Source organism: Pelodiscus sinensis, chromosome 22, assembly GCF_052426305.1.
Source record: "Pelodiscus sinensis isolate ZL-2025 chromosome 22, ASM5242630v1, whole genome shotgun sequence".
Classification (NCBI taxonomy): Eukaryota; Metazoa; Chordata; order Testudines; family Trionychidae; genus Pelodiscus; species Pelodiscus sinensis.
The window spans coordinates 12,285,470-12,312,796 of record NC_143073.1 but is presented as its reverse complement, the minus strand read 5'-3'; the positions used below and the strand labels follow the sequence as shown (position 1 = coordinate 12,312,796).

The 27,327-nt window shown below is 48.8% G+C and overlaps 1 protein-coding gene across 1 annotated transcript; it reads right to left on the bottom strand.

Annotated features, from left to right (window-relative positions):
- Positions 1-3,181: 3,181 nt before the first annotated feature.
- On the bottom strand, positions 3,182-27,327 carry LOC106731453 (NACHT, LRR and PYD domains-containing protein 12-like). Its single transcript, XM_089772713.1, has 9 exons — positions 27,294-27,327; positions 24,416-24,582; positions 20,701-20,878; positions 20,187-20,252; positions 16,573-18,307; positions 13,887-13,973; positions 12,813-12,983; positions 11,789-11,956; positions 3,182-9,236 (listed from the first exon to the last, which is right to left on the bottom strand). Exons 1-9 carry the CDS (start codon positions 27,325-27,327, stop codon positions 9,155-9,157), a joined length of 2,688 nt encoding a protein of 895 aa, XP_089628839.1. The 3' UTR covers positions 3,182-9,154.

The following is a 27,327-nucleotide window of genomic DNA, read 5'->3' as shown; positions in this document are numbered from 1 at the left end:
GGGGTGCTGTCTGCTCTGTAACCCTGTGTCCCCCCCTATGCTGTGATGTGAGATTCTTACTGACTCTCCCAAATGTGTATTAACCCAGACACCTAGGCTCAGCCTCCCAGAGAGAGAGACAAAGGGAGGAAGGCGGAGACCAACACCTGGCTGGGGGGGTAGGGTCTGGGAGGGAGGCAGTTGCGGTCGGGGGAAGCAGGAGGAGAACAGACTAGGGAGAGGGCTAGGTTTGTAGGGGCCCAGTCTCTCCCCCCCCCCCATCTCAAGGGCGGTTGAGGCCTCCTAGCCCTGGTTACTGTGACCAGATTACATCTGTGCTGTGCTGTACCCTGGAGAAGCAATAAACTCCCTCAATTCTACTGGCTGGGAGTCTGTTCATGCCACTACAGGGGTGCAGAAGTTGGAGAGACCTCAACAAGCCATCACACCCTGGTATAGGCCATTTCTCCTTTTATAGATATTTATTCCCTCTTACATGTTTATATAGGTTATGGCAGAGACAAAGTCTTTCTTTCTTTCTTTCTTTCTTTCTTTCTTTCTTTCTTTCTTTCTTTCTTTCTTTCTTTCTTTCTTTCTTTTCACCATCTGAGGAGTGAGTTGTAGCTCATGAAAGCTTATACTTGAGTACCCTAATACATTTTAGTCTGTAAAGTGCCACCGGACTCCTTGTTGTTTTTGCTGAAGCAGACTAACACAGCCATCTATCTGAAACCTGTCTTCATAATGTTTGTTTCCTTGTATGGATTTGCTTGGCAGTCTGACCACTTCTTGCCTTAAGCAGACTGTGCCGATTTGCTCTGTCAAGCCTGTGAGGCAGCAGTACTTGCGAATGAACGCATGAATGATAAATGAATATTCTTTTTCAGTACAAAATACCAAGGACCAGATGGGGAGTAGAGAAGTGAAAGGTTAACCAATTAACCAGTTACCTGGTAGGCACTAGCCTTACAGGGTACCTGTCCAAACCACAGCGGGCCAGGCTAGAGCAGCTCCCCCCCGCCAGCCCAGGATGGACTGTCCAGCAGGACTGTGACCACGGCAGTCCCTGCCTGGAGCAGCCCCCACCATGCCACAGAGAAAACTGGTTCCTAGCCCTGGCAGGACTCCAGCCCCAGCTGCTTTGCACCTGCCCTCCAATGATTAACAAATATAATTGTAATCATTTACCCCGATAACTGTTTAAATGGGTATTTACATCCCTAATTGTGAGCTGGGTGAATAGCCTCAGTTACATTGATATCCATGAGAGTACGGTAACTTACCCCAGCTTAAGATCGGCATTTTAAATTGCTACTTGCTCCCATCCGCATGTAGGAATTGCCGTACTACATCAGACTGGTGGCCCGATGAATCTGTCGTCCTGGCTCAAACAGGACAGAGTAACAGCTACTGCCAAAGGAAGTAGGAGACTGAAATCGCCCCTTCAAGATGGATGGGAGCGGGGTAGTTTCTTCCCAAAACACCACACTGAAAGCTGCGCTGTGAAAGTACTCAGAGCTACAGAAAAGACTCTAATTTCCTAGCTCCTTGGGAGTCAGAAACTGCCCTTCACTTCTAAAGCGTGAAAACGCAAAAGCCTGAAACGACACAAAGTCAAGGGAAAGCTCTTCAGGGTTGCTCAGACACACTAGGTCAATATATAAGATTCAGTCCCGAATTGAAAACATGACTGTTAGCGGCTACTCAGCCTTGCTGCTGGACTGTTGTACCCTGGCAGTTTGGCAGACTGGGCACTAAGCAGCAGCAAATTGTATGTCTTCACTACTGGCCACAAAAAAGCACCTGCCATTTTTGAGGGTTAAGGAGGAGGCTGCAGTGCCATCACATACCACCTGTTGATACTGAATTGGGCAGCAGCCCTTAAAACACTATGGCTACGTCTACACTGTGCATTGTTGCGCAAGAAGATATGCAAATGAGGCGTGGCGATGAATGTCACCACACCTCATTTGCATACCTAATGAGCTGCCATTTTGCAGAAGGGGCTTTTGTGCAAGGAGCTATCTGCACTGCTCCTTCTTGTGCAAAAAAACCACTCTTGTGCAAGAGTTGTTCTGCTGCTTATTTTCAGGAAGAACAGCGCCTGTGCAAGAGGGGGGTTTTGCGCAAGAAGGAGCAGTGTAGACAGCTCCTTCTTGTGCAAAAGCTCCTTCCGCAAAATGGCGGTTCATTAGGTATGCAAATGAGGTGCGGCGATATTCATCACCATGCCTCATTTGCATATCTTCTTGCGCAACAATGCACAGTGTAGATGTAGCCTATAGCTTTGGGCGATCTGGCCAAGCTTTGTGCTAAAACCAGAAGCAACGGGACTCTCTTCAGACATGAAGTGATTTGGAAACAGAACATTGTTGACAACATGCTAGGAGTGAAAACAAGGGTGCCTTATTGTCGTGAGGTGACAACTTTCCTACAGCATTTGATGCTGCAAACATTTACAAATGGCATTCAAATGTATGGACGGCTAATACAATAGGCAAAGCTTAAAACATACAAATTGCCTGCAAGGTACAGAATGTTCTGTACCGAGCTCATGAACTGTGTGATCAAGGCAAGAACTATAGACATTAAGATGCAGGAGTTCCAGTGTGTTAAACTGCAGTGAAATTACCCTACCTACTTTGTGTCTCTCCAGAGCAGCTCTAGTGATAGAAATGTAGCCGTGTTAGTCTGGTGTTGCTGAAACATAGTCCTGTATTTTGTTTCAGAGCAGCTCTGTGATTAATTTATTATTGCTAATTTGCACTAGGCAAGCACCCTGACCACAGGGCTGTCATTTTAGGTGTTAGACAATCTCTGCCTGTCAAGGTTGTTCCCCACTGTGGTATGACAAATGCAGAAGTGAGGGGCCCGCAAGAGCACCCCAAAACCTTGTCTCTACAGGTTTTGGTACCAAAACTTCCCCCCAAAATCCTATACCTGGATTTTGAAGAAATCTGCTGCCACCACCCAAGTACTTCCAAGAAAACTAGGGAAGAGATCACTTGGGAAACCTCCTCCCTAAGGTAAAACTCTCCCCTGCTCCAACCTCCATTTTACTTGGAGTTGGGAAAACCAGGAGGGGATTCACAGACAACAATGGACTCTGCCCTGGCAGTTAGGCACTGAGTCCAAGGACACACCAATCAACCAATTCCAGTTAATTAGAAAAAAGAAACAAACTTTTATTATTAAAACAAAACTACAGTTGCAAGCATAGTAAAGTGGCTAGATGGAAAGAGCCACTAATTGATATTTTCAGGGAACCCCAGGCTTAAAGCTTAGTTACAAAGAAAGACCAAACATTTAACCAGCTCAGGTTAACTAGTTCGAATTAACTTTGATAGGCGCTACACATACAAACCGCTAGTTCGAACTTAATTCGAACTAGTGGAGCGCTTAATTCAAACTAGGTAAACCTCATTCCACGAGGACTAATGCCTAGTTCGAATTAAGTAGTTCAAATTAAGAGCTGTGTAGCCACTTAATTCGAACTAGTGGGAGGCTAGCCCTCCCCAGCTTCCCTGGTGGCCACTCTGGGCCAAACCAGGGAAACTCTTCTGCCCCCCTCCCAGCCCCGGAGCCCTTAAAGGGCTACGGTCTGGCTACGGTGCCTGTGCCAGGTGCAAGCCTGCCAGCACCCAGCCAGCAGACCCTGCACCTGGCATGGCATGAGCCAGCCACCCGCTGCCACCCAGCCCTCCGCCTCTTCCCGAGACCAGGCTGGCGGCTCCCAGGAGCCTGCCTGGGGCCGCAAGAGGCGAGCACCCACCTGGTCTAGTGCGGAGATCGTGGACCTCGTCCAGGTTTGGGGGGAGGCCTCCAACGTCCACGACCTCCACACTAGGCACAGAAGAGCTAGGCACACGCCTAGGGCAGGATAGCTGCCAGCCTGGCCACCAAAAGCCACATGCGAACCCAGGAGCAGGTTTGCATGAAAATCAAGGTGGTCCAGTGAGACCCCCAACCCTGAGCCCTGAGTTTAGAACATAAGAACCAAACCCCTAATCATTTTAGTTGCCCTTTTCTGAACCCTTTCCAAGGCCAAAACATCTCTTTTGAGGTGAGGAGCCCACATCTGTACACAGTACTGAAGATATGGCGTACCATTGTTTTATACTTCCCCTCCTCCTTCTTCCCCTGGCTTCCCTCTTCCAGCTCCCTCCTCCCAGGTTTCCCCCGCCCCTCTCTGTCAGCCGACGGTCAGGGCAGTGAGTCCCTTATTACCGGCTGAAGTTCTTTTAAATTGTGCTTGGTTCTGTTACAGCAACTGAAGGAGTCAGGTTAAAGCTTAAACAGTTACTATTTTATTGTTACAGGGTAAACTTAGTTGTTAAATGCTACTGCTGTGTTACAGATAACACAGACACTACAAAGGACAGAACAGAAATTACACTAATAAGTCACTTACAGGTACCATGAAACCCTTTTGGTTCTCTGAGCTCTTATTAAATGCATGCAAAATAGACACATAGCAGGTATATATTCTCACCCCTGCGTTCCAGACTTGGCGTGGCCAGCGTCTTTCTCTCAATCCCTCGGGAAGAAGTAGGGCGAGGTTGGGCGTCCCACAGACCTCGGGAGACAATCAATACCTGCCAGCAGGTATAGATGATTGGAGCTCAAATGGGGTGGGCTGCTGAACCTCTTTTATACCCCTTGGGTCATGTAGGCTTCTTCCTGGTCTCAAGTGGCTAATTAGGAAAAATGGCTTTGAACACCAAGTTTCCCACGAAGGGTGCAAAGCATAATTTACACCTGGGAAAATGCAGATAATGGGCACCTCTGGTATGTGATGGGCGAAGATTCCTCTCCTGGGACAGTGCAGGCGTGTCAATTACTGGTACTAGCCATCAGGGCGACGGGAGGCCCCGGGTCGTCAGCTAGCCCATTTACTGTCTGGTTTCTGTTTATGGTAGAGTCAGGGACAGGCAGCACACCTGCGTTCCCAGGGCATCAAAGGCTGACTGCCTTTCTCTTGCTCTCTGGGGGTGGGAGGGAACAAGATGGGGTTCGTGGAAAAACAAGATGGGGTTTGTGTCTGGCTACACTCTCCCACCCTCTCTCTTCCCCTCTCCCACCTCCTTTACCCAGTCTCCCCAGAGGTTAATCCCCTCCCCCAGTTTTGTTAAATAAAGAGAGTTTCTATTTTTGAACATACGTGTCCTTTATTTTTTACATCAGGAAGGGGGGCTAGGGAGGGGTAAGTGGAAGGAGGTGAGGGAGGAATGGGGTACGAGCCCCCGATGGGGAGGACTGGGGTGGCTCTGCAGGCTTCTCGGGGTGGAAGCTCTCCTGCAGGGTCTCCTGGATCCTGACAGCCCCCCAATTGACCCTCCCCAGCTGGCAGCCTCCAGCAAGTGCAGCTGGGCTGGTGGCCGAGTGCTGTGATGTGCCGAGTGTGGGCACTCAGGGCACTCCAAGACAGGACTGCTTTGCTGTCCCTCATCGAGGTAGACAAGCAAGCGGGGAACCCTGAGAACTGTCTGTCCAGGGTGGGGGTCGGGTCCCTTTAAGCACAGCCCTCGGCTAGCCTGAGACAGCAGCTCCACGCTCTAAGTCCTAACCTGATGCCCTGCCGACACCTGTTCTGGCCAGCCTTAACCTTGGTTCAGGGTCCACTCAATGTGGACATGCTAGTTCAAATTAGCAAAACGCTAATTCAAATTAGTTTTTAGGTCTAGATGCACTAGTTCGAATTAGCTTAGTTCAAATTAACTAATTTGAATTAAGTTAGTTCGAATTAGTGCTGTAGTGTAGACATACCCTCAGCTCCATGGGGCCCTCAGCTTCCATTACCTCCTGCACACACACACACACACACACACACACACACACACACACACACACGACATTGCTTCCCGCACACACACTTTTAATTTATAAGAGGCTTCACACTCAGGGGCTCGCTGTGTGAAAGGAGTCCCCAGTACAAAATGTTTGAAAACCACATTAGATATAGACACTGAGCAATAACAAAGACAGAGAGGAATGTGATACCAGATAGCAGGGAGCCCAAATCCCTCCTGCAACAATCCAAGTAGTTGGGGCTGGAGCAGGGGAGTCCATGAGCACTGGGGTTTGGGTCTGCAAAGCTATTCACAGTTATTTTTGTCATTATTGTGACAGACTGGTGGCTAAGCCAGAGCTCTGCCACTACAGCCTGGTTGAGAAGGCCAATCACAGCCTGAGCAAGCCCAGGCCTGAAGGGGTAATGGTAGCAGATGTGGGCCTCATTAGCCAGAGGGCTGGATAAATCAGCCAGGGGGGAAGTGAAAGGGAGAAGCCAGGAGCCAGGGTGGGCTGAGGGTGCTCTCTAGCCAGAAGGAGAGGCTGGCTGAGTTACCTGAGGGAAAATGAAAGCTCTGTAAATAGAAGATGGTGGGACGCTGACAATAAAAGGCATGGGTGTCTGCACCAGAAAGGGTCTCCAGCTGATTTGTGGATAAAGAAAGTGTCCCAGGGTGAGGGGCCTGAGCTAGGACCTTGCCACATTATCAATAAAGTGTTATAAGCCACCAATGATAATCTAAATGATACAAACACAGACCAGGAATGGCATATGAACCATTTCATATCTGAATTAGACACTTGTAGAAACAGAACAGGAAATAGGTACGTTATGTCTCAGAAACCCTCGTATGACAACTGTTGGCAAATGTTGCTTCTTTAATGATTTGTGCTGCCCTTGCCAATTCTACTGGCTGAGATCAACCCCCAAACTCACCCGCCACACATCTGTACAGACTCCCAAATACAACTTCCTACACAACTTCCCTAATATCCTTCTATATAGAAAGAGTGGCAGAAACACGTGCAAACTGCAGGTCTCCCAATAAACTAAGACATAGCCCCATTTAGTCATTCCCCTTTGACTCCCATCTAGATAAAATGGTCTCATATAGTGAGGAGTTTTTGAAAACCTCATTTGCCAAATGTAAGGGTCTTACTAGTCCTAAAGGATCACACTTACCCCATGCCCAGGTCAATGTATATCTCAGATCTTATCCAAATATCACACTACCTGGCAATCCTTAGTCAACTAACTGAAGATGTATTAAGAAAAGAAAACAAGAGTTAAAATGGTTATTTTACAGATCCTTATATCAGGTATATAGCAGTGACAGAACACACTACTGACTTGCAAAGGTCTCTCTGGTAACTTCCAGAAGAATTGAATACCTCAGTCCACAGGTCTACATACTCTTTTTGGTTGTAAATGCACAGTCCAGAAAATTGGAGCAGGAAAGAGGCAAAATGGAGATGTCGCAGTTGCCTTTTATATCCTTTGCTGTGTTCATGGAAAGTTACTGTCCCAAACAGAGCTATAGCCTCTGTATTACTGGTCCAAGATGAAGTCATGGGTCACATGAGCATATCATATGCTGGAATCATAAAGGATGGTGATTGGCTCCTTACTGTCTGAAGCATCCACTGGAAAAGCCTTCTGGGTGGAATGAATTTCTTCTGTGGCCTGTCTAGCCCTGATGTAAATCTATATGGTGGTGTCACCCAAGAGTACAACACATATTTAAGAAACAAGTACCTAGCCAATATTCATAACTTCAGACCCAAAGATGATACATGCCTATAAACAAGAAATCAGTGGTTCCCTAACTTTTCGGCATCATACCCCCTTTTTGATTTTTGAGAAACCCTCACATGCACACCAAAAAAATTGCCACAAAACTTGTTGAGCAAAAAAAAAAATGGGGGGGTTGCTCTTTTAAGAGAAGAACAGGCATTGCCCTTCTAAGACGGCCATTTTGAAGTCTGCTCAAGATGCTCCATCCTCCCCCAGCCAGCCCAAACTACATGGACCAGGTGTAAGGGTAAACTGAGGCAGTCCATGGTATTCTACTAAGAACTCTCTTTCAAATCCTAAATTTGAGGCAAGGCCTGGGAACACACAGAACAAGCAGTTAACATGACCCTGGTCACTCTGGCAACCACATTCCAAGAGGGCCTCACTCCGATAAGACCCTGACTGGTACCAAAACAAACTTCACGGAAGTCGTTCTCACTGTCTCCTTAATTCTAGATAATAAACCTGGATCCCAAGGACCACGCCAACACAAGGCAGTAATCATCCTACAGTAGACGTATCATAATTTCAGCAAACAAAGTTGCCATCAACATGTCTTTTGTTTACATTGGCTTAGTTAGCTTGTTAGGGATAACTACCAGTATCATTGATAAGATGTTTAATTGGTGGTGGGCGGAGATACTGTGTAACCTTTGTAGTTTATTGGCTTATGTGCTCATTACGTCTTGCCACCAGGACCTATGAAATTGCTTCCACTCCACCCATCAGCTGCCTATATAATTCACTGTAATGTTTTGATTAACTAGTGCTCTCCAGATTAACCCCTGGTTGGTACTCTACCAGCGCTGGTGTACAATAAATCCTCAGCTTGTTTTCACTTGCATCCAGAGTGTCCAGAATTATTCCCTACAGTGGGCTCTTTCTTGGGGGAGGATTGACAGGAGGGCTGGGTTGGCTCATCCCCCCCCCCACCGAATTTCTTCACGCCCCCCAGTTTGGGAACCTATGAACAAGATAATCATACTTAGCAATTCATAACTTCAAATTCGATGCCTTACATGACATACTTAGTCAAAGATTTACTGAAACCGTATAACAGTGATAACATCAGTGATATAAATGATCACCTTGCTTTATACACAGCATCACACTCCATTTGTGGCAACTCTTTTTGCGCTACTTTCCATATCACACAACAGTACAAATCTGAAGTTTCCGTCACAACAGTGTTTTGGAATGGATGCAAACACTATGTTGGGAATGCAGGCATATTTAGAGAAGCCTGCTGTAAATGTTAAGGGTCTGTTCTGATAATATATAAGCATAAGTAGAACTGTGTAGGAAACTGCAGAGTAATCTTGTTTGTGAGAAAAAAAAGATAAAGTAACTAAAAGGCTAGAAAGGAGCAGCCATTGTACCACTGCTGGGGACGAAGCTTGGCAGGGTTTCCGGGAAGTTATTTCCATGCATTTCATGAGTGCAGCTGAGTCCTGATTTTATTACTCCCACAATGTATCATCTCAGTGGATGTTAAACCAGGCAGTGTATTCAGACAGCGGCAGTTCCCAGATTCAAGGTCTGTTTTCACAAGCTGGGAGTGCACCGCAGTGCATCCAGTTAAAGAGTTATTTAAATATGAATCTTCAGATTTTCACTTTGCAGCTTTCTCAGCTGCCCTTCCACCTTTGGAGAGAAGTCATTCAAACTCAGTCTAGGAGAAGAGCAGAAAACACCCAGGGTTACTGTTTGGGAAGTCATAGCCCAAACGCGCAAAACTCCAGTATTGTTACAAAGCAAACCTTGGCCAGTAGTCCTGTTGTGTTCTCATAGGAACAGGACATATCAGTGCAATATCTGTCTTCCAGGGTCTGTCTGTTTACATGACTCTATGATCTCTGTCTTTTGGAGAGGTCGCAGTTAATTTCTATGACAGTCGTTCTGGAAAAACAACCCCATGACAGACACTGGTGTTTTATTACGTAAGTCATTCATTATTATCTTTTTTAAGCCCTGACAGTGTGCTTGGAGCTGTACAAGAGATTTAAAAGACTAAGTCCCTATTTCCAGTGACATTTGCAATTTAAAAATAAGCCAGCAAACAGACATGTTGAACTTCTAATATTTGTGGCAGAAGGAAATAGCGCTGGCTGAATACTGAGGTGGATGTACATCAGTAGACTTTGTAGAAGCAGTGGAATTAAAATGAAAAGTAGATGGGAGTCTGGCCCACCTGAGACATCAGAGCAGATGGCATTGAAGGAGGCAGAAAGCCATCAAAGGACAGTGGGGCTACAACTTCTGGGGACGTGAAAGGGAGGAGGGTGGCATCTGATATGCTACAAGATTGGGGAGGTAGGCCAGCTATAGCCTTGAATCACAGAATCATAGAATACTAGCACTGGAAGGGACGTCGAGAGGTCATCAAGTCCAGTCCCCTGCCCTCACAGCTGGACCCAGTACCGTCGGACCATTCCTAATAGATGTCTATCCAACCTGCTCTTAAATTTCTCCAGAGATGGAGATTCCACAACCTCCCTAGACAATTTATTCCAGTGTTTAACCACCCTGACAGTTAGGAAGTTTTTCCAAATGTCCAACCTAATCCTCCCTTGCTGCAGTTTAAGCCTGTTGCTTCTTGTCCTATCCTCAGAGGCCAAGGAGAACAATTTTTCTCCCTCCATCTTGTGACACTCTTTTCGATACCTGAACGTGATTTGAAAGAGCAAGTCAGAAGACTCAGCGGACAGATCTGAATACATGAGTGGGAGGTGATTTTGGCTGCTGCATTGTGGACTAGATTGGAGGAAAGCAAGATGGGGAAAATGCTAAAACCCTCACACCAATGGGCATAGTTTAAAGTCTAGATACATGTGATAGGGTGGGAGGGGAAGGAGCCTTGAAAGGAAGAGTAATCAGGTAGTCAGCTCTTGTTCCTGTGGTCAGTCTTTGTGCATGCAGAAAAGGTCCCTTCAATGTGATGCCCATGTGGCCCTATTACATAGTCCATCTCCAAGCCAAACTGCCCACTATGTTTGGCTGTGATGAAGCCAGAGGTCTCCTGCACTGAGCCACCAAGGACACGTCTACATTGTAGTTCTATTTCAGAATACTTCTGGTCAGTGTTTTTTTTGTGCCGGGACACACCTTCTTTTGGGAGCACTCGCTTTTCTCCGGCAAAGCCCCCAGCCAGCTCTGGGAGCCGTTGTGCCGTGCCAGAAGGAAGCCTGCTCGGGACATGCGGCAATTAAAGGGGCCGTGACCGCATTTTGGCCCCGACCTCCAGACCTTTTACAAAAAAAAGCACTGCTTTTGGTATCCCGAAATAGCATTTTCTGCGTCTTAACCGCACACTTGTTATTTCTATATATAACAGGCTTGCTATTCCAACATCCCTGTAAACCTCATTCCACGGGAATTAAAGACATTTTGGGATAGTGGTTTATTTTGAAATTTGGCGTTGTGGAGACAGCGCCAAATGACAAAATAAGCTATTTTGAAATTGGCTCAAATAAAGGAACGCCATTTGCGTAGCTCAAATTGCATAGCTCATTTCAAGCTAAATGTTCGATGTAGACACACCCCAAGGGAGCCTAAAAACTCTCTAAATCACCAGACCCCTATTAACAAAGCTCATGTCTCCCCTATATCCACGGCATTCCTGTCTTGCTATGCCAATGAGTGTGCACACAGGAATCCAACAGCGAGTCAGATGGGTTGAGTCAATCCTGACTATCGCCTTCTCTCTGAGCCAAAAAGAATTCAACTGATACTCGTTACTCTTTTTCCATAAATATACTGGGGAGGGGTGTGGAGGGAACAGGAATTATGATAGTGGCAGGTTCTGGATTGATGGTGCTGAAGACTGAATCCTTGGATTAATCCCAGAGCAGACACACCACAGGGAGACCTCCCCTACTTCGCATGCCCTGTCCCTGGCCTGCAGGGATCTCCCCCACCTCCAGCACTAAGTGGGAAGACCCAGGTCTATGGCCCCTTCAGTCATTAGTTTTTCTGCTGAGTTTACCAGTGAAGGGGACGAACTGACACCAGTCTGAGTATTGGCTCAAGCCTGCCAGTTCATCTCACCCAGGTCACTCACCAGCCTGGGATCAAGAGGGGACAGGCTTCTTCTGAGCCATCTCCTGATGCACAACCCGGTAACTTAATCCACAGATGTGTAAATATGTGGGAGACATTAGAAAAAAAAGTGCAAAAGCCGCTGTGAGTCTGAACAGTGAGAGGAGCTGGAAGGGGCTGTTTTACCTGATGTCGGTGAGGCTGGGGCTGGTCAGGATGAGGAGATGCATGTACTCAGCGCACTGATCGGTGAAAACGTTGGCACTCAGGTTCAGATGCTGGAGGGTGGAGTTATTGGAGAGAGCAGAGCACAGTCTCTCGCAGGATTCATCTGATAAGCCATTTTCCTGGAGGCTGGGTCAGAGCATTGGACACATCCATTAGACAAAAGCCTCTGGTTGCAGTGACAGGGCCTATCTACCCCCCTGCCCGTTTGAGCCTCTCCCACCATCTTCCCTATATTGCTATTATTATTTATTCGTATTATGATAGCATCTAGGAACGCCAATCAGGGATTCATTGTGCTCAGAGTATAGCCAGGGCTGCTCACTATCAAAACTGTTTTTCAGGAGAAATTCAGGTTTTTGTTAAAATATGAAAACATTTCACAGAAAAGCATATGCTTTCCACAGAATTTATTTTGGGGGAGGAGCAGTGTTCCCTGTAAGCTGTGCACTTGTGCAGCCACTCAGGAGAGATTCAAATGCCACCTAGGTAATTAACAGAGCACACACAGGTAGGTTTTGTTTCTACTGGTGGTACACATTCACACATTCACATATGTGCACCTGAGTCCACATAACATTTTATTTTAATTAATTAAATAATAATAATAATAATAATAATAATAAAATAAACACGATAAATAAGATTAATAAAATACATAAAATAAATAATAATAATAAAATAATAATTAATAATAGTATAAATAAAAATAATAGAAATAAAAATAAATAATGTTTTATTTTAATTTACGTTTTGTTTCTACTGGTGGTGCAAATTTGAATATGTGTATCTAAGTGCACATAAAATTTGATTCTGCACATGCATGGGAAAAAATCCACACACGGCTGGAAAAAATGCACACATGGATGGAACAGTTTACAGGGAACACTGCAGGAGGGGCACAAAATATTTTGCCCAAAAAGCTGATGTTCTAGAAGACATTCATGCCATAAGGCAGAAGTGTCACCGTCAGGTAGATACTTACACTAATTTCTGAATCTTGCATTGTGGGGCCTCAAGTGCCTCTAGCAGGGCAGAAAGGCCAGCGTTCCGCACTTTGTTTTTGGTCAGATCAAGACTGAAGAGGGTCAAGTTCTCCTTGAGAGCAGAGGCCAGGTCTTTACAGCATGCTTCTGTGAACAGGTTCTTCCCTAGGCTAGAGAGCAGAAGGAAAGAGTGAGAAAGAGAGAGGGAGGAAAAGATACAGAGAAGAGGAGGAACAAGAGCATGAGAAGCCTGGAAAAGGAGTGAAAATAAAACAGATGAAGAAACAAGAGGATAAAGCAAAAAGAAAAATACCCAGAATAATAGAGAGAGCAGGAGGGTGGGTGAAAGGAGTCATGGACGTTTATGTCTACACTGCAGGGAAGCCTCAAAATTAGTCGGAGGCAAGCTTCCCTAATGTAGACATGCTATCTTGATTTAGAGTCCTTGGAGGCACTGGGGAGGAATAACTTAGAATGGCCCTGGTGAGGGGCTATTTTGAAATAGCAGCAGTGGAGCATCTACACACGCCTTATTTCAAAATAGCTATTTAAGAATAGGCATTATTCTTTGTAGAATGAGGTTTACAGAAGTCGTAATAATCTGTCTATTATTTGAAAATTATTTCGAAATGACAGAATTGCTGTGTAGATGCTCACACAGTTATTTCGGAATAACGGCCGTTATTCTGAAATAACTTTGCTGCGTAGGCATACCCTGAATTAAAGAAAGAATAAGAGAGAGGCTATGAGAATCACCCAGGAGCAGACAAATCAGAATAAACAAAAAACAATGAGGATGGAATGCAAGAGTCACAGTGTGGAGCGAGGGTGGAAGCCTCAGAAGCAGAACAAGGCAGAAACAGGAAAAGACTCTGAGGACGCAGAGAGAAAACAAGCATAAAGTTATCTCCAGCAGTGAAAGTAACTTAACATTTCTTACAGGTACTGTCCTGCTACAACCTGGGTCCCTGCCAGCTCTTTAAATAGCCTCCTGCTGGCTTTTGCTGCAGCTTAACCAGCTCTTGCTGGAGCTACACGCCAGGGTTCACCTGCTTCCTTTCAGCTCTGATTACCTCAGGTCTTCCAGCCTGCAGTTTGGATGCTTCAGTACAGAGCAAATATTCTTCATTGCAACATCCTTCAAATGGTTGTCTGAGAGGCTGGGGGGAAATGAATAAAGAGAATTACAGATTTTGGTACAGAAACATGGGCATTAGCTTCCAAGCTGAAATCCTGGCCTGAGCTTTCTCTACAGTCCCTTGCAGGAATACTACTTACTAAGACAGTGTGGATGTGTGGATAAGGCGCAAGACTGATCGTAAGCACTTCTGGAATCCATCCCCAGCTTTACAAATGGAAAAGCACAATTCGCACATGCTCAGCAGGGACTGGTAGAATTTAGCAGCTAAATTCTCCCAAGATCCCATCCTTACTGAGCATGTGTGATAAATGGGGGAGAAGTAATGCCCTTTTCTGGACATTCTAGCCATACAGCTAACTAAAGTCTTGCCTCACTGGTTAACTCACTCTTGAAACCTAACTCTCATTGTCTTGCCTGTAAGAGTTAACCACAGACAGTGGGACCTAGAGAGTCTTTGGGAATGCTAGCAAAGCAGGAAGTGAGTTGGCAAGAGGCCAGAAGAGCCAATGGAAACAGGGTGTGGGCTTTTGAAATGGAAGCAGATGCAGCGACCTTCTTGTTCTACTCTTTGTGTGACCAAAGCAGAGCCTGGGAGACATGATTTAAGCTTAGAAAACAGGCATGGAGAGTCCAGGGACATCTATGCCTAGGGTTGCCAGATGGTTTCAGAAAAAATACAGAAGAAAAAAAAAAGGACCCCAAGAGTTGTTAATCAAAAAAAAAAAAAACAGTTAAACAGTGTGGCCCCTTTAAAAAACGTGTGGTGAGGCTTTTTAGCACTAACAGGCTGCCACCGTCTGCCTGCATTCTTGCCTCTCTGCATGGGGCCGGATAGCTCCCCTGCAGAACCCGGTAAGCACTAGGGTTGCCAGGCTGCCTCAGTATAAAGCCGGACAGCCTGGGATTTTCGCCTCCTAGCTGGGAAAAAATCAGGAAGTACTGGACATTTCAGGTGTCCAGTATTTTCTGAATTTTTTTGCTGGACAGGAGGTGAAAATACCGAACTGTCCAGTTCAGTTCCAGACACCTGGCAACCCTAATGCCTAGGGAAGGATTAATGGGAGTTGCGTGGGGAGGCTGGTACAAGGTGAACAAGGAGACTAGAATTAGGGAAAGGGAGATGCTGGGATTGTGGGGGAGGCTAGGACTTGGACAGCAAACCTGGAGGGATTGACTAGGACTGGCTGAGCAAGGTGACTGGGACAGGGAGGTGAAGTCTCAGTACTGGAGACTGTGACTGGGTAGGCAAGGAGAACAGAACTGCAGCAAGGAGCCACAGGTAGAGAAAAGACCTGACTGTGCCAGTTGGAGAAAAACAGAATCTGTGCCCACCAGAATGCACTCTCCTCCAAAGGCTGGAATGGAACTCGAGTCTACCCATTCCTCAGCTGTAAATATGGGCAAAATCCAATGGCAGTGTCCAATCTCCCTTAGAGGTCTACACAGAGGATGACAACCTACTACTAATACCAGTTACTCGAGTGGCAAAGGGCTTCGCAGTGGATCTAGATCCCCCTGCTAATAACCTATGTGCCTGTCAATAAGGGGCCATGTGATGGAATTTCTGGAGGGTTTACACTTTGCTTTTTATGTAAATCTAGAAAATTGCACACATAAAAAGCATATGCCTCCATTGCAATAACATTATTAAGGTTTCAAAATCAAGCACTCCAAAGTTAAGAAATGCCAGAATTTAAGGTTGTCTGTGCAACCTTAATTAGCACCTCATGCATATTCATTATAATTAGGGCTCTGCCAAATTGACAATCCATTTTGGTCAATTTCACAGTCATAGGGTTTTAAAAAATCAAAAAATGTCATTTTTTCAGTTGTTTAAATCTGAAAATACTCAGAATTGTAATTGGGGGTCCTGACCCAAAATGGGTCCGAGGGAGGGGGAGTTATTGTAGCAAGGTGATGGTATTACCACCCTTACTTCTGTGCTGCTCTCACAACTTGACAGCTGCCCAGCTCTGAAGGCAATGCAGAAGGAAGGATGGTAATACCACAACTCCTGCCATACAATAACTTTGTGACACTCCATGATCCTTTTTTGGTGTCAGGACCCCCATTTACAGAAACACTGGTCTCCACCAGGGCTGGCCTTACCATGAGGCAAACTGAGGTGGACGCCTCAGGTGCCAGACTGGGGGGGGGGAGCACCACTAGGACCCAGAGTGTAGAAAATTGTGCTGCTTGCTGTTAGCTCTCCTTTATTGGGGTAGGTAGCAGAGCAGCACCATGAGAGGAGTAGAACAGGAAGAAAGCAGAATTGAGACCTTTCAAAGTTTTGGCCCAAGCGAGGGGGCATGGAGGTGTCATTTGTGCTCCCCGCCTCAGGTGCCAAAATGTTGTGGGCCAGCCGTGGTCTCCACTGTGAAATCTGCACGCCACAAAGTAAAAGCACACGAAAGACCAGCTCCCATGGGCAAGAGCACATTTTTTAACTCCATGAATTTGGTAGCATCTTAATTATGAGAGCAGGGGATTGATTGTATGTTACCCAGTGGTACAACCCCCGTAATGGTAACACCGTTAGCTACCTGACAGCGCTTCTGAGGCCTCTGACATGACAAGTCCGTGATATTTTAAACTTTACACACAACCTCTTTTCTCACCTCAGTTCTCGGACTTTGTGCAGCTCCGGGCTGAGTCTCTCCAGGCCCTCGTTCTGGATGAAGCAGGATTCTAGAGTGAGGCGCCCTATTTCTTCACAGCATTTCAGCACGTAAGCGAGGACGGTGCAATCCACTGGCATGAGGTACAAGTCTGAGAAGTCCAGCTGGGGGTCTTTGCCCACCACGTCACGCACCAGTTGGCTGTTCCGGGATTCAAACAGCAAATTGAAAACGTTCATCAGCCTCCTCTTCCCTTTGGGCTCGTCTCTGCTCTGCAGCTCCTCATAGTTCATTTCGCTGAGCCACCCAATAACTTGGCGAGTGGCCTCTGCAGAGAACTTCCCCGTGTATTTCTCCAGGAGTATCCGGGTGGCAGGATGGGAGAGCCCAGCCAGGAAGCGAGAGAAGATCTCATAGTCACCTTCTTTACAGGTCCTGGCCTTAGCCATTGTGTCTCTGAACCTGTCCTCCCTGTAATCCAGGTAATGCACAAGGGCAGCAAAGAACTCCTGGATGGTGAGGTGAAGGAAGGAATAGGTCACCTGGGAAGAGTTATCAGTTGGAGGGTTCTCCACCAAGAAGCCGGTGAGGAATGGAGAAAACTCCACTTTGAAATCCTGTAAATACTTCAGATCAAAGACAAGAATGTGGTTTTTGATGCCATATTCGGCCGGCCAGCCCAGGCGTGTCAGTGTATCTCGCATGCTCTGGGCCTCAGGCCGCTCCTGGGTGTGATTGGCCATAATATGGGTGACGTAGCTCACAAAGAGCTGGGTCACTGTTTTGGGGGCAGACTGTGGTTTCCCTGCCTGGGCGGTGAAGCAGGGCTTCAGGGCCGTGCATGTGATCCAGCAGTAAGAGGGGTTGTAGCACAGCGTGTACAGAACCTGACTGTCCCGCACGTATGCAAAGGCCTCTCTGGAGACGCGCTCATCTCGGAAGAACGTGGAAAAGTACCTTTCCCTTTCCTTAGCGAGGAAGCCCACGATATTGGCCACTCGGTGGAAGACACCAGCCTCCAGACCGGCCAGCTTGCTGGGGCGACTGGTCAGCAGCACAGAACAGCCCTTCAGCAGTGTCTGTTTCACCAGGCTGGCAACAATCACAGAAATGGGCTTCACATCCCCAGGTTTCAGACACAGATCATGGGCTTCTCCTCTCCTCAGTGGCAAATCAGTCTGGCTCTCATCCAAGCCATCAAAGATGAAAAGCAGCTTCTCAGGGTCTTCCAGGACTGTTGGGAGCTTGTCCCTGAGGAGCGGATATGTCTGACAGATCAGAGACTCCAGACTCCTCTTCTCACCAACAGTGTTCAGGTCCCGGAACTTGAAGATGAAAACGAAGGCAAATTTCTGGTAGTGCTCCCCCACTGCCCAGTCAAAGATGAATTTCTGCACCAGAGTCGTCTTGCCCACGCCAGCTACTCCGCTCACCATCACAGACAGGGGGACCCGGCGGGAGCGAGTGCACCAGCGGAAGAGCCGGTCAGGGGTGATACGTTCCAGCTCTCTCTTCACTCTCCTCTGGAGGCGATATTCATTCAGCTCCCCCGCCGCGGCCAGGGCCTCATGCTCCTGGTGAGTCTGCTTCATGAAATGACGGTCTGAGACCACCTTCAGCTCCACATAGCGGCTAGCAATGGGGAAAATCTCCCCCTCAGATTGCCCTGGGGTCTTGTTTTCCTTCATCGACCCTGTGAGATCACGGAGTTTGGCCTTGTGCTCTACTTGATAAGCTGAAAAAGAGCAATATGATTATTTGCCATCTCGCACTTCTCATCGCTGTTTATTTTATGAGGATCAGTAAGTGGAAGTTTGATAGAAAAACATCTCTAAATCGCACCCTGATCACACAATATGCCGAGGGTGTTGGGCGGATAGATGCCCAGGCCTCATTTCTTTGTTTCATCCCCTCTCTCCTCTTCTACACCTCATCACAAATAGTTCTAGTGGAACTAGCCCTGCTCAGACAGAACTGGTAGGTCTGGCTCATGTAATCCACTGGGGAACAGGTACTTACAATACCTGCATGCGAGGAGAGGGACAAGTGCAAAGTGGAGATCCTGAGAGACAGTCCAGGTGCTGTGATAAGACTCTTGGAAAACTGCCAATCTGCTTACAACGTCACTAACATGTGGAATTACACACTGTGATTCACCAATGTGCATAGTTTACTGGCCTGAACCTCTCAATAACTCCCATTTCCTTTCCTTAGCCAATCGAGCTTTACTTAGTTTACTATGGAGTTGACTGCTTACATTGTCTTATCTTTGGCCTACGACCCAGTAGGGGGTGAAGTGATTGGTCCCTTGGGAGATGCCGTGTGATTTCTGATTTCAGTGACCTATTATCACAAAATCCCCTTTGTCTGGGTGGCAAGATAAACTGAGAGTCTAAGGGGGCTGTCTATGACTCGGTGGTAAGACTGGAATATGGATCCAGGAGTTCACATTGGTCACTGGCTTGGGGGAAATCTAATTATAGAACATATCACCAGTTTGGGGGGGGTGTCATATTTTTTGACCAGCTGCCCTGAGGTAGTTGCTTCTCCATGGCGACGGGAAGCGGATCGCCCTGGGGCCAGGGTACTCTGCCTGGCAGCAGGGGTCATCCTCACCTCTCAGTAGTAGGCTGGGAGGGCAGGAGGGTGGAGCAGGCTGCTCGGCCACTCCAGCTCCTATCTCCGTGGTGAGTGTGGGGGAGAGATGAGGATGACCCCTGCTTCCAGGCCCCTGGTAATCCCACAGCTTGTGCCATGTAGGGCAAGAGTCGGAGTAGGGGCAGGACCTGTGAGGGAGGGGTTACCCTGGAACCTATATCTAGGACACTGGGAGGAGTTGCCACAGGGTCTGCACTCCCCTAAGGAGGGCCCTGGGTAGGGCTATGGCCCTGTGCTCCCCCTATACTGCACACCAGGGCTGGCTGGGCACACATGGGCTTTGTCTAGACTACATGCCTCTGTCGGCAGAGGCATGTAGATTAGACACATAGGCAAAGTCAAATGAAGCCGCGATTTAAATGATCATTTAAATTTACATGGCTGCCGCGCTGAGCCGACAAACAGCTGATCAGCTGTTTGTCCGCTCAGCGCGCTAGTCTGGATGCTCCCCTGCCGACATCAAAGCCCTTTGTCGGCAGCCCCGTTATTCCTCGTGGGATGAGGTTTACCGGGGCTGCTGACAAAGGGCTTTGATGTCGGCAGGGGAGCGTCCAGACTAGCGCGCTGAGCGGACAAACAGCTGATCAGCTGTTTGTTGGCTCAGCGCGGCAGCCATGTAAATGTAAATGAAGCCGCGATCATTTAAATCGCGGCTTCATTTGACTTTGCCAAAATAACAAATCTACATGGCTCCGTCGACGGAGGCATGTAGTTTAGACGTACCCATGGGTATGTACTGTACCCCTTGGAGGGGTGAAGTACAAGACATGCTCCCCCTGCAGGCTGAGGAACTCCAAGAGGAACTGTGTCCCACTGACCCACAACCCCTCTCGGAGCTCCCAGTGGGGCTAGTAGCCTCCGCACTGCCCCGGAGCAGGCCTATGAGCGAGCCCTTCTTAGCTTGACAAGAGCCACGGAGTTGGCAGAGTTAATACTGGTCAGTTCCCTCATGGTACCTTTCAATTCTGGGTCCAGGGCGTGTCCTGATTTGTTCAGGAGAATTTCCTGTATCAGATCGTGACCTAAACAGAGAGCGATACAGACGACGCTGTTAGTTGGCATGGAAGAGTGCTCCCAGGGTTCGTATGTTAGCAGCTCCAGCCCAGCTCTGAATTCCCCCTTCTCCCCCGCCCCCACCCGTGAGACTCCATGTTTCCGAGATCAGGATCTGCAGGCTACTGAGGTCTCAGTGATGGAATTCCAGTCCTGTGACATCCCACCTAAAGAACCACAATGGTACCTTCTCTCCCCTAATCCTGGCTACTGTAGCCTGTATCTCACATTCCCCCTGCATTTCCCCTCCCTCTCCTTCCTGCTTCCCACATTGCATCGCCTAAGATTGATTAATTAACCCCACAGAGCACAGCCCTGAGATCAGGGCTGGACAAAGAAGAGCTGTAGTGAAGAGCATCAATTCCTATGGATCCCCCCATTTCCCGTGTCCCCCGCCCTGGGCGATGGGTTCGTTACCATTGTGAATGATTTCATCCAGCATCCCATGGAGGTTGGGGTGGGCCCACCGGCTCTGTAGAGCAAATAGACCCGTCCACAGCCCCAGCCCCGTGGCTTGGCTCTTGGTCAAAATGTCACCCACTAGCTTCTCTGCGGCACTGGTTGAATCATGGTTCTTCTCCCAGTCACTGTAATCCTACACCCCAGAGAGACACAAGAGGAGGAAAAGTCAGAATCAGCCTGCAATGGCATGGAAGAGAGGAGGGGGGCTTTGAAAAAGCAATCACAAGCATGACACTGAATCATGGAAATGTAGGACTGGAAAGGACTCCAGCCGTGAGGCAGGGCTACGTATTATCTAAACTATCCCTGACAGATGTCTGACCTGTTCTTAAAACCTCCAATGATGGAAATTCCACAAGCTCCCTTGGTAATTTCTTCCGTGTTTGACCACCCTGACAGTTAGGAACTTTTTCCTAATGTCCAACCTAAACTTCCCTTGCTGCAATTTAAGCCCTTTGCTTCTTGCGCTATCATCAGAGATTTAGGAGAATATGTTTTCTCACTCCTTTTAGGTACCTGAAAGCTATGATGTCCCCTCTCAGTTTTCTCTTTTTCCAAACTAAACAAATTCATTTTTTTAGATCTTTCGAGACCTTTAATCTTTTTTGTTGCTCTTCTCTGGACCTTCTACAATTTGTCACATCTTTCCTGAAATTTGGTGCCCAGAAATGGACACAATTCTCCAGTTGAGGCCTCATCAGCCCAGAAGAATATCTTTCTTACAACACTTCTGTTAATATATCCGGGTATGTCTACACTACAGCGCTAATTCGAACTAAGATAATTCGAATTAACACATCCAGACTAAAAAACTAGTTCGAATTAGCGTTTTGCTAATTCGAACTAGCATGTCCACATTAAGTGGACCCTGAATCGGGGTTAAGGATGGCTGGAAGCAGTGCCGGCAGGGCATCAGATGAGGACTTAGAGCATGGAGCTGCTGCCTCAGGCTAGCCGAGGGCTGTGCTTAAAGGGACCCGACCCCCACCCCGGACAGACAGTTCTCAGGGGTGCCCCGCTTGCAAAGCAGTCCTGGCTTGGAGTGCCCTGAGTGCCCACACTGGGCACATCACAGCACTCAGCCATCAGACCGGCTGCACTTGCTGCAGGCTGCCATCTGGGGAGAGGGGGCAATTGGGGGGCTGCAGGAAAGCTTCCACCCCCAGAAGCCCACAGAGCCAGTCCAGTCCTCCCCATCGGGGGCTCGCACCCCATTCCTCCCTCACCTCCTTCCACTTACCCTACCCTAGCCCCCCTTCCTGATGTACAAAATAAAGAAAATGTGTGGTCAAAAATAGAATCTCTCTTTATTGAACAAAACTCGGGGAGACTGGGAAAAAGAGGTGGGAGAGGGGAAGAGAGAGGGTGGGAGAGGGGAGGGCAACTAAAATGATCAGAGGTTTGGAACAGGTCCCATATGAAGAGAGGCTAAAGAGACTGGGACTTCTCAGCTTAGAAAAGAGGAGACTGAGGGGGGATAGGATAGAGGTCTATAAAAACATGAGTGGGGTGGAGAGGGTGCATCAAGAAAAGTTCTTCATTAGTTCCCATAAAGAAGGACTAGAGGACACCAAAGGAAAGGAATGGGTAGCAGGCTTCAAACTAGTAACAGAAAGTTGTTCTTCACAAAGCAAAGAGTCATCCTGTGGAACTCCTTGCTGCAGGGGGCTGTGAAGGCTAGAACTAGAACAGAGTTTAAAGAGAAGTGAGATCAAGTCATGGAGGTTGGGTCCATGGAGTGGTATTAGCCAGGGGGTAGGAGTGCTGTCCCTGCCCAAGGTTTGTGGAAGGCTGGAGAGGGATGGCACGAGACAAATGGCTTGGTCACTGTCTTCGGTCCATCCCCTCCAGGGTCCCTAGGGTTGGCCGCTGTCGGCAGACAGGCTACTGGGCTAGATGGACCTTTGGTCTGACCCAGTACGGCCATTGTAAGCTCAGGGCTCAGGGTCGGGGGTCTCAGTGGACCACCTTGATTTTCATGCAAACCTGCTCCTGAGTGGCCAGGCTGGCAGCATTCCTGCCCTAGACAGCCACTTTCCTGTGCCTAGTGCAGAGGTCGTGGACGAGGTCCACGATGTCCGCACTAGCCCAGAAAGGTGCCCGCCTCTTGCGGTCCTGGGCAAGCTCCTGGGAGCCGCCAGCCTGGTCCTGGGAAGAGGGGGAGGGCTGGGGGGCATCGGGTGGCTGGCTCGTGCCGTGCCAGGTGCAGGGTCTGCTAGCTGGGTGCTGGCAGGCTTGCACCTGGCATGGGCACCGTAGCCAGCCCGTGCCCCTTTAAGGGCTCTAGGGCCGGGAGGGGGGCAGACGAGTTTCCCTGGTGTTGGCCAGAGTGGCCACCAGGGCAAGCTGGGAGGGCTAGCCTCCCACTAGTTCGAATTAAGGGGCTACACACCCCTTAATTCGAACTAGTAAGTTCGAACTAGGCTTAGTCCTCGTAAAATGAGGTTTACCTAGTTCGAACTAAGCGCTCCGCTAGTTCGAATTAACTTTGTAGTGTAGACATACCCTCCCAGAATGATGTTTCCTTTTTTTGCAATAGTATCACATTGTTGACTCATATTGATCCACTATGACCCCCAGGACTCTTTCGGATGTATTCCTACATCTCAGTAATCATTTCCCATTTTGCATGTGTGTGGGGTGGATGGCCAGCATCAGACCCTTAAGCCTCTTGAGAACATCAGTGGTGGAAAATTAGACACCCAGGGGCTCTAGGTGCTCACACACTGGGTGACAGCAGGGCCAGACTAAGGGGTGGGCAAGCCAGGCAGCTGCCCGGGGCACCAACCAATGGGGGGCGCCTGATGGTAGCTGTAAGGTGCTGCCATCAGGCACCGCGCACCTGGCTCCCGGAGGGCTGCAGTGGCCAGTGTCCTTCTCCCCGCAGCTGCGGGGCCCTGCACAGTCAGGCACATCCTGCCCGCGCGCCCCAGGGGCAGGCTTGTGCATGCGCCATGTGCCCAGAAGCAGGCCTGCGCACCCTGGGGACAGGCTCGCACATGCGCCGTGCATCTGGAGGTGGGCCTGTGTGCCCCAGGGGGGCAGGCTCGTGTATGCGCCGTGCGCTCAGGGTGGCGCCAGGGCCCGGGGCACCAAAATGGCTCGAGCCAGCCCTGGGTGACAGCTGAGGGGCGAGGGGGTGTTGAGAATCTAAATGGGGCTTAAATGTTGACTTAGGCCCTAACGTGATAGTTAGGCACTTTTGTCTCCTTGTGGACCTGGGCTTTTGTCTGGATCCCTATCTACACCCCACACTGGCCACCAGACGGAGCCCTGAGCCCAGCAAGTCAGACCACACTTGGCCCAAGCTAGGGACCAGCCCAGAGTGTGGCGATCTAAAAAACCAAATTGGGGCTTTGTAGAAGTGCTTTTCAGGGGCAGCAGGGTCCGAAATACTGAGCAAATTCAGATTCTCCAGCTTTGGTGCTTGCTTCTAACAGGTCTAATGAGTCCATAGCTGAAAGTTCCTGGAGCCTGTTATTTTCTTGGCATGTGATGGCACCTGTGGCTAGAAGCAGCCCAGACTCTCTCCTGCCCTGGAGAAAGACAGGCCTCTGCGTGCAAGCTCCATCTGCCCTGGTGTCGGAGGACGAGGCTTCTCTAGGGAAATTAGAACGTCCGCTCAGGCAGCTTTAGCCTAGGGTCCAGCATAATGTGAAGGGAGTCCTACCTGGGCCTGCTGTGCGGTGAGGACGCGCCTGGCGGTGAGTTCCTGCAGCACAGTGAGGATGTCGTTTTCGATGACGTACACCAAGTCGGGGCGGAAGTGCTCGCTCAGCCTCATCAGCTCCCCGGGGGTAAAATTACCCAGGTGCTCTCTGAAGGCATGAACATCACCTGTGGAGAAGAGCAGCCCATAGGCACCCTGGCACATACTGACAGGCAGGGACACGTACCCATTCTATGCGCTCTAACCGCCCCCCCACACACACCAGGTACTCTGGCTGTGGGGGCGAGCTCTGATTGGTCCATATTGAGAGGAGCCCACCAATCACATTTCTCGGTGGTCACCATGGCAGGTGATGCAGGGTGGGAGCTGGGCTGGAGCAAAAGGTGTGAGGAGCTCACAGATACTCCACCCCCAGCCTTTGCCCGGATTACACTATTAGATTCATTTTTAAAAACTTAGAAGAGGCTCGTAGGTTGTACAGCACCCGGCCCAAAAGGCGGGGGATCCCTGCCTGGGTCACCTAGGAGCTGCAGTGATTCAGCGAATAAAGAAACTCGCTCTTCATCCCACCAAATATTCTGAAAACAGCGTGAGATTGTCCACAGAGCACCAGCCTCCCTTCTGCCCCCTGATGTTTCACCAAGACTTCCCTCCTCTGCATCCCGTAGGCAGAGACGTATCCTGCAGCATGGCCGGAAGTCAGTAGACCCCTGGATTATTTTAAGCTGGTAGGAAAGTTGATCCGGAGCACAGTTTAACCCAAGGGGGACCAGCTCTTGTGCCTCTGCTTATCACAGCGGTGCCACTCGGGCACAAGGAGAAAGGGGGTCACCCAAGCAGCAAGGTCCCAACCACACCTAGGACTCCCCAGGTCACACCCAGTGCCTGACTTCACCCGACCAGTCAGTAGCCAGAGCAGATCAGAGCATCGATAACACATGGTGCACCAAGCAGCATCGCCTCAGAGGTGGGCTGCTGCATCCTGCGCCCTTAGGCAAAGCCCTTGAGAAACTGAGGCAGGGGCAGGAGCTACAGCTGGGGGGCTGGACTCTGTGGCAGGAGCAGCGCCTCCTGGTTCATGATTCATAGACTCCAAGGCCATTGGGATGATCCAGCCTGAACCGCCGGTATGATGCCAGCCACAGAGATCCCCCAAAAAATTCCTGGAAAAACATCCCACCCTTATTTGAAACCGGTCCGTGATGGAGAATCTGCCCCAACCAGAGTAATTAACCACGGGAACCAGTTGTTCCAGAAGTTAATGACTCTCCCTGTTAAACATGGCTTCAACTTCCAGCCATCAGACTGTGGGAGAGCTTTGTCCACTAGACTGAAGATCCCATTATTAAATATCTGTTCCACATCCTGCTACCTATGGACTGTGATCAATTCACCCCTTCACCTTCTCTTTGTTAAGTAAATAGATTGAGGTCCTTGAGCTGATGATATAAGGCAGTGAGATAGGATAGACTACACCTCAAGGCCTTCTGCTGGGGGCCTCAGGATCCAGCCACACCCATACCAGGAATGGAGCAGAGGAGTGGTCCTCCAAGCAGGCTAGAGTGGCTGCAGGGGAAGCAGCCAATCAGCAAAGCTGGTGAGGACTCAGCAGGTGCATATAAAAGGAGCTGCAGGGCCAGAATGAGTGCCATCTGCCTTCAGAGAGTGGGGGAGCAGAGGTGCCTCTGGCTAGCTGCAAGGGCTAACACAGGGCAGGGACCAGAGAATCAAGGGAATAGCTTCTGGCTGGCTGCCAGGACTCACTGAAGACAGGCTGAGGGAAGGGGTTATCAATGGAACTCCTCCCCCCCCCAAGGGTAACAGATCTAGATTGACCCAGCTGGAGAGCTAGGGTCAGAGAATTAAAGGGCAGGCCAAGAGATTCCAGGGAGAAAGTTCTGGGGATAGTCTGACAAGAGGACCACAGCCCGGGGAGGGCTACAAGGACAGTGCAGGCCGTCCTCTGGCTGAGTTGTTGCAGACCCACAGAGAGACCCATTGGCCAAAGCGGGGTGCCTGTAAGAGGAGAGTGCCACCCGGCTGAAAAGAACTGAGAGGATGCAGGCCCTGTCAGCCAGCGAAGGGGCCAACCCTATGGCGTTGTTCTCATGACTCTCCCGTGAACCTCTCAGCCCTTCTTGAACTGTGGGCACCAGAACTGGACTCAGTATCCCCGTGTCAGCTATGGAGATAAAATAACCTCCCTACTCCTATTGGAGAGTCTCCTGTTTGCACATCCAGGGGTCACGGGAGCCCTTTTGGCTCCCCTGGGAGCTTGTGTGCACGTGATTGTCCACCATGATCCCTACATCTTTTTCAGAGTCTCTGCTTCCCAGGGAAAAGTCCCCCCTCCTGTAAGTGCATTCTCTGTTCCTATACGTGCACATCGAGCCATATTAAAATGCATATTGCTAAGCGTGGCTCAAGCAAACGAGCTCTGTATGGATGGCCTGTCCGCTTCCCTATTGGCCACTGGCAAACTTTATACTTTCTTCCAGGTCATTGATAAAAATATCAGAGAGCGCAGAGCCAAGAACTGATCCCTGCAGTGCCCCACTAGAATTACAGCCTTCAGCGACTCCCCACTTGCAAGCACATGTTCAGGCCTGTAAGTTAACCAGCTTTCAATCCATCTACTGTGTGCTGTGTTAATTTGATATCGTTCTAGGTTTTTAATCACAATATCATATGGTACCAAGTCAAATGCCTTACAGAAGTCTAATTCTATTTCTCAGCCAAACTTGCCATCTCATCAAAAAAGATATCAGGTGAGGCGGACTGGAACTATGTTGCATATACCCATGTTGATTGACATGAATTACATTACGCGTCTTTAATTCTTCATGAATGACGAGCTAAGCCCATCAGCTACACTCACCTTCAGTCATTGCAGGCCTTTGTCTGGAAGCCAT